The sequence below is a fragment of the Protopterus annectens genome, chromosome 4.part1 (assembly GCF_019279795.1).
Source record: "Protopterus annectens isolate FY-2018-M chromosome 4.part1, PAN1.0, whole genome shotgun sequence".
In the NCBI taxonomy this organism is placed as follows: Eukaryota; Metazoa; Chordata; order Ceratodontiformes; family Protopteridae; genus Protopterus; species Protopterus annectens.
In genome coordinates this window covers 799,403,223-799,411,584 of record NC_056734.1, presented here as the reverse complement: position 1 = coordinate 799,411,584, position 8,362 = coordinate 799,403,223, and the positions used below count along the sequence as shown (strand labels likewise).

The window sequence follows — 8,362 nt, the reverse complement described above, 5'->3', positions numbered from 1 at the left end:
CTAACCTGTTTTTCGTTTATAGTGCTATCCTAGAAGCCTTATGTTTGCTTTACCAGTTTCCCTTCCAACCTTCAATGTGGAACTGTCAAATGCCTTTGTGAAATCAGAATCTACAATTGAATCTGAACTCACTCTCCATTTGTTCCTTGTGCACTAATATTATTTTTTGTTACACAATTTATATTTTTATTCTTTTAAAACTCTGCTAGTCTGCACTTCATAATGGTCTTCATAATCTTGACCAGTATAAATATGAGAACAGCTGATCCTTGACTGCATATTTTATTCATGGATGCAGTCAATTAAAATGTAAATGCTCTCTAAAGTTAACAGCAATCAAAGGGGAAAAAGGTATAACCTGTTACTTGAACCATAAATCATTTCTGGCAACTCCTTTAGGTCTCTAGAAAGTTCAGAATTCATGAACATAAATCACCAGGTCTCTGAAACTCATCTCTATGATACCTATTTTGATGCATAGTTTTGTCATTTTTAACTGCCTCCCTATCTGAGTCTTTATCAGCATTGCTGCCATGGCATATCTGTGATGTAGGCCCTAATACACCCTGTCCATATCAAAGGCAGATATGCACAACACACACACACACACACACACACACACACACACACACACACACACACACACACACACACACACACACACACACACACAATTTATTAAACCAGATGTACCTCATCATTTGTAAATCTCTAGATCTACCACCGTAAAAATCCATCAGTGCCAAAATGCTTTCCACACAATTGATTTTAAATTAGTTTATTTTACTGTTAGTTGTGATAAACTATTTCAAAAGTCTAAAATACATGAAATACACATTATTTAGCTAACTTTGGTGTCTTAAAATCTCAAAAATGGTACAGTAATTTGAAGATCTTTGTAGTAAGATTTTTCTTATAGTTTTTAGAATATCCCACTATTTAAATATTATTTTTTTCTCTTTGCCCTGTAAAGATTATCATACCACAGCTCATTATATTATATAACAGAGAATGCTTTGAAAAATGCATTGAATATATTTATTTCATTGTTTTCATTTAATCTTACAATTTCCATTTAAATTGTGACCGCAACATATGCATGACCGCTATTGCTGTCTAAATGTCCTACCACTCTAATAAAAATGCACAGTGATTTGTCTCACTACAAAGATGTATCGGTAATATTTGGGGTCATTTCTGTGGAAGTATTCACTGATGCTTCATATCTTGCATGTGCAGGCTTTAACTTCAGAGCTCTTATTAGCATATTTCTGAATAACTTGCAGACAAATACGTAAATCAAGGGATCCAAGCAAATGTTTGTTGCAGACAACCAAAGAGTACTTTCCTTTGCAATGTACAACTGGTTTTGTAACTTACAGTCACTTACTTGTCCAGTCTGACTATGTGTGTATGGCAGTCTGCAAAAGTGATATGGAGCAAAGCAGATGAAAAAAACAGTTACTATTATGAACATACGAAGTTGGGCTTCCTTTTTGGCTCTTTTATCCTTACTCTTAGATTTTGCATATGACTCATAAACCTTCTTTGCCATACTGAGGTAAAATATAAACATAGACAAAAAAACGGCCCAGAATATTGTTTGGCAAATGTAACTGACAGCTAAATGCCACTGCAGACCCAGAGGACTCTTCAGCCAAGCACATTTCTTTACAGATGTTGGAGTAGCTTCTTTGTTTGACAAAATCATATTTGGAAAGGACACAAGGAACAAAATTACCCATACTGCCGCTGAAAGGGCCTTTGCAAAAGCAGTACTTTGCATCATAGATTTTCCAAACGGTTTCACAATTTTCACATATCTATCAAGACTTACCAACCCTAAGAATACTATGCTGATGTACATAGTATTATAGAAAATTACAGCAGAAACACGGCATACAAAAGCTTTCAGTTGCCAAGATGCTAGTCCTGAATCGGTAAGAATTTTGAATGGCAGCGTAAGGGTCATTGTTAGGTCTGCTAACACGATGTTCTTCAGGAAGATGATGAAAGGTGTCCGTGATGACATGCGGAAGAAAATCCATCCAGTGAGAGTGTTGAGTATGATACTAGCAAAGAAAAGCAGGGTGTAGAGTAAAGGGAATATCACCTGTGTCATTCTTGTATCCCGTGGACATTTTCCACTGGAGTTGTATGGCAAACTTCCATTCACATTCATTCCTAAATTATAAGCAAAAATAGCAGTATTAGTCCATAAAGTAGCAAAAGTATACAATCACTTATAGCTATTAACTATGACTCTAACAAAGTTATCAAAAAGAACATAAATGAATTTCTTTACCTTTTATGACCAACTGTTTATAACACTCATCTGGCTGTCCAGGGGAGCCCACATTTGCTGCCTCTATAAGTATGCACCAGTGGCTACAGAACAATTTACAAGCTAGTCAAAAGTGAATATGTATTTAAAAAAAAAAAAAAATATATATATATATATATATATATATATATATATATATATATATATATATACACACATAAATATATGACATGCACATCAGAAATTCTCAAAGAATATGTCTATATAAGTTATCTGCTATATTTTAATGAGCTTAAAATACTGAGTAGCACACACACACACACATACACACACACACACACACACACACACACACACACACACACACACACACACACACATACACACACACACACACACACACACACACACACACACACACACACACACACACACACGCACACACACACACACACACACACACACACACACACACACACACACTGCAGTAACCAACACATCTTATAACTATGAATAATCTGATACTTTAACTCACAATGCAAATATAATGAACTGCTGATATAGATAAATAGAGATAGAGATATATATATACACACACTGCTGTTACACAGACAAATACAAATGTATATATTTACAGCTATCTATATCTATCTATCTATCTATCTTTCTATCTATCTATCTATCTATTTATATGTATGACACGCGCACACACACACACACACACACACACACACACACACACACACACACGCACACACACGCACACACACGCACACACACACACACACACACACACACACACACACACACACGCACACACACACACACACACACACACACACACACACACACACACACACACGCACACTCCAATCACAAAGAAGCATGTAGAGTGCGAAATAACATCTCTTATTTTATTTGTTCAGAATTTTATTGCATGCCCAGATTTTGTCCTAATATTTTGGTCTGTCCCTCATAACAGTTATGGCTTTCTGACAAATCATTGAAGACTGAAGCCATTAATTAATGACAGACATGAATATTACACTTCATATCCTCCATAAATCTGATATTCTGTCTAAGTTTAGAAGAGCAATATTTAAAATTCATCCCTCCCTGCCAGTTAATTTTTGCTTTGTCCACAATTCTTGCTCCAAGACGTTGAAGGGTATATTTGGAGGGTTTGGTCAGGGTGTGTCAGAGGGAGCGGCTGACAATTTGCTCATCCATATTGGATATTGAATATTATTATATTATGTAATAATAATGTGGCGGGACTATTGCATTGGGGATTGTGCAAACATTATCGTATGGAAGTGGCTGTAAAATACTGGAAACACGAGCCACAAAGCATCATAGAAAATGATGAAGTTTATATCAGATGGGATCACCCATTACTGACAGTTCAAAAGATAGATGCTAGAATACCAGATATAGTGGTCCAAGAAAAGAAGACAAAAGTAGCATTGATCATTGATCATTGAAATCACCACACCCAGTGACTACAGTGTCTTGCATACAGAGAAACACAAAGTCATAAAATACCAGGATCTGCAGGCAGAAACCAGAGCAATGTGGAAGAAAGATACCCAGACAGTTCCAATAGTACTAGGAGCAACGGGTCTTATAATAAAGAATTTACAGTCATATTTAGATATATTACTAATCCATATAAATCCGTATGAATTGCAGAAGGAGTCATTACTGTGCACATTGTGGGTGCTCCGAAGAGTACTTTTGGCTTACATCAAAGACTGAAACAATACTAATTTTATGAACTTTAATCGTAGTTTGACTTCGGAATGGGGTCCATTCCTTTTATGGTATTAAAAACCCAAACGACTTAGAGAAATTTAAAAAGGAGAGATGGAGGCAGTTGTATTAACTGCACTGGTGACACGTACAGAAATGTAGGTGTATTCCCTGCAGCAATGAGCCTATCATGCCTGTTCTGTCCAGCTGTTTGCTGCTGAGTTGGGGTTGGCATGGGTGGTACTATGCATTTGTCTACTGCAAAGCAGAACTTGTATAACTCATAACCCACTAACAAGGTGTCGTTCTTACAGCCTGGGTGATACACTGCCCAGTCCACTCCTTCACAGCAAGTCTCGTCTCTCTGGTGGGATGGGTTGAACTCATAAGGCTGTCATTCTGTCCAGAGAAGGCATGGACCAATGTGTTATCACGCTGCTGTCATACTCTCTAGGAAACAAATGGGTCTGGGTCTTCCCCCCTTTAGAGAAAACTTAAATCAGCAAATTATCACTAGTGAAGCTATTAGCAAATTATGTGAACAATGGAAGAATAATATATTTTGCTCACCTTTTCTGTGTCGTACGTCATATACAGAATAACCCTAGCTTGCCTATGCTATCTCCAACATGTGCTATAATTATAGACTAGATAAATATATTACAATAACACAGTGCTACACCATGTATGATTCAGACACCAAACTTTTTAGCTGAACTTTTCAGAAGATAAGAAAAATTAAACACTTCTCCAAAAAATTCAAGAAAAAATTAATGATAATAAGATAAGTTTTGCCCATCTCAAAAGAAGAAATAAAAACAACCTGTACAACTCTTTCTCACTCCCTCTTTCTCTCTATACATATATACACACACATATAGATATATGTATGTGTGTGTGTGTGTGTGTATATATATAAATATATATATATATATATATATACTGTGTCTTTTGTTGTGTCTTTTGGCTTTTCCCAGTTAGGAGTTGCCACACTGGAACTGCTAATGATTGGCAGTACATTTTTACGTACTGAGTTGCCGGCTCTGACACACAACCTTCAACGAAGGTACGCCCATTCATGCATGTCTCCACACAGAAGACGCTCTAGCTTTGAATCGAACAGGACAACGCCTTACTGTGAGGTGACAATGCTACCGCAGCACCACCACCACAGTTGTGTATGTATATATATATATATATATATATATATATATATATATATATGCATGCGCTGGCATATAAATTTATATCAGTAAGGAAAGTAAACCTAAATTATCTAGGTTGCACATTTAACATGTTTTTTCATTGGTTAAATTGTTTCTTGAGTGAGTAAGTAAGTATACAGTGAATTTTTGAGTTTTTGCCTTTCCTGAAAAGATTTCAAGCCTGTATAAACTAAAACACTGCTGGTGATTCCCTGCTAGTTTTCCCACCCACTCTCCCCCTTGTGGATTACTTTTTAAACCTGGTGATTTTAAGCTGTCCACCCTCCTATAAAGTGAGCTTAATAAGCTCCTCCTTTTCTACACTGCTGTTGATATATTGAATTATTTATTTGCTTTTCCTTCTATTGATATATTATATTGAAAAAGTGCATTTGGTGTCTGATTGTCTGTTCTACCAACTAACTTGCTCTGAAATTATCATCTTGCTAGCTGTTCGACAAAGTATTGCAGTTTTACAAGCAAACACTTATTTTTACATCAACAGGTCAACGGATATTGCATCTACTGCAATGGGAGGTAGCCTGGACTGTTTACGTTGGGGAAACACTTGAGATTTCTGCATGTAGTTTTATTGACTGGAGAGCATATTAATCAGCTTATCTTATTTTAGTGCTTTTATAAATTCTGTACAATTGATTGACTCTTGGCTCATTTATACAAAGTGAACTACTGTTATTGAATAATCACATGTTTTCAAGCTGTTTAAAGTGCAATTCTGTATCTGTATCTTTAAGTTTGTTTGTGTTAGCATTTCATATATTTTAAGTTTGTCTGTGGTAGGATTTCACTTCAGGCAGTCCTTTACTGTGCTTTTACATTTGGAGGACTGGGGTTATATATTTAGTAGTGGTAGGTGTTTACCTGGGCTAGCTGAGCTGGGAAGCACACAAAAGGGCTCTAAGTATTTTTTTGCACTTCTCCTATATATTGTAATTGTACTTTAGCAGTTTCAAAATATAGATGCAAATGCCTAGAAGTTAAATTTTTTCCCTAAACAGCTGTCAGTGAAACCCATCCAAGCTTTTTTGTTGCTCTAGGAGCAACTCAGTTGTGCACTGAGCAATGTTGCCTTATTGATCAACCTTAGCCTACACAAAGTATAGGTCCCTCTTTTAGTCTTTGCACTACCAGCACAGTCTTGTCAAATTAATCCATTTCTTTCCTTAAAATGTTTACACTAAGAGCCTGCTATCATGGATGGGCAGTTTCCCATCATCTGTCTGGCCAGCCTGATAGGCATGGGCATCCTGATGCAATGTTGCAGCTGTTTTATCTATACTGACTGACAACCACTTACTCCTGAAAAAAACAAATTATTTATGTGAGACGTGTAGTTACACTATGAAAGTGGAAGCAAGGCTCTCACATCAGGGCAAATCAAATGACAAAAAGGTTGTAGCACATACACACTTCTCACACTAAATAAGTCATGACACATAAACCCACATATGTGGAGGTACTCACTAGTAACTTACCAAAAGAACAGATGCCTCCCAAACAGAAACCACTTACACCCAAACCAGTGTAATAAACAACCATCACACATAATAACACATGCATCAGTGTCTCAACAAATAAGTCAGTAAGGTATAATACCTCAAAACCTATTGCATTGGTCATAAATGACTCAGTTGTGAGACACAAGGATGTTCTCCTCACCAGGCTGGATAAGGAGCAGGTTACAATTAGCTGCCTGTCAGGTGCCATGATCCATCAAGTCACTCAAGCACTTAAGTCACTCAACTACAAGTACCAGTATGAATTTGTCATAATCCATGTGGGGGTGAATGACTTGAGATGTACCTCACTGGACCATATGAAGAGAGACATGACTGAGTTCTCAGATTATGTGTCACAGGCAGGTATAGGCCTAACCTAAAGAAGCATTCTACCTCCTCCAAGGATGTTCCACAATGCAAACAAAAAATGATTGACTTTAACAATCGGCTTAGCATCTGTTGTCAGTCCAAGGGGATACAGTATCTGTCACCCTGGGAAGAAATGGTTGGCAGGCCATGATGCTTTGCCAGAAATGGTCTGCACCTGTCTCCTGTAGGCTTTTGGATACATGCAAATGCATGAGCCACCCCTATTGTGCCTTTTTCTGTCAGTATCAAAATTACCAACCTCCCAGCATAACAAAATCCTTTTCTAGATAAACTGAAGGCACTTCCACTTAATTCTACAAGTCTAAACAAGAAACTGCACTCCCTGGAAGCACTCCTCATTCTGGAAGATACTGATAACTGTGCAGTCACCAAGACATGGTTTAAAGATGCAGAAAGCACCCTGGTTGTGCAGTGCTACAATGTCTTACATATGTTCAGACCACAAACTGAGAGTGAAAGAACCAAAGGAGGAGGTGTAGCCATCTTTATTAAGGATAAGTACACTTCAAGGCTGGTCAATCAGTATGACTATCTCAGAGTACTCCATGTTCAATTTACTATAGGCAAAGCCTCATACCACATCATAGCTAGCTACAGCCCCCCTTCCATGAAACAGGAAAAGCATATCACATGGACTTACTAGAGCCACTTGCCATACAGCCAGCACCTTACTCATGGGTGATTTCAATTACCCTGTCATTGACTGGGAAATATACATGACCGCAAGCATGTTGCCTCAGAGGTTCTTGGACTTTATCAGTGCAAATGGTCTGGAACAGCTAGTCAGCACAGCTGAAAAAGGCTCAGATGTTCTTGAAATAGTACTCATTAACATGGGACAGCATTGCACCCCCCCATGTAATGTCCTCCCTGATAAGATTGGACTATAAATCAGTCTTCTTTGATGTAAATATACGATGGGATACCCTATCAAGCTTAATAACGCTTAAGAATTTTTCAAAGACAAATTACCTCCTACTAAGAAATGGTATAAGAAATATCAAAGCCCCATCAAATATAGATAACATGGACTTCTATACAGAGGTGTATGCCAATGCCCTGTATAACCACTTAAGCCATTGCATAGAATCAGCTGTACCTGAGTGGATTAAAATCAGGTCTTGCTGAAAAAAACAAGCAACCCTGGTGGACCCCTAGTGTAAACAAGCTATAGAATAAGAGAAAGAAACTAATGTCCAAGAACAAGAGGG

General features: G+C 37.4%; 1 protein-coding gene across 5 annotated transcripts in view; it reads right to left on the bottom strand.

The window, feature by feature from the left end:
* Positions 1-762: 762 nt before the first annotated feature.
* Positions 763-8,362, bottom strand: part of P2RY13 (purinergic receptor P2Y13) — a 252,408-nt gene continuing 244,808 nt past the window's right edge. For all 5 annotated transcript variants that reach the window (XM_044070546.1, XM_044070550.1, XM_044070545.1 and 2 more), the window contains one exon: positions 763-2,184. In XM_044070546.1, the coding sequence (XP_043926481.1) occupies positions 1,163-2,182 (1,020 nt within the window). In that variant the 5' untranslated portion in view covers positions 2,183-2,184 and the 3' untranslated portion in view covers positions 763-1,162. The remainder of the gene's footprint in view (positions 2,185-8,362) is intronic.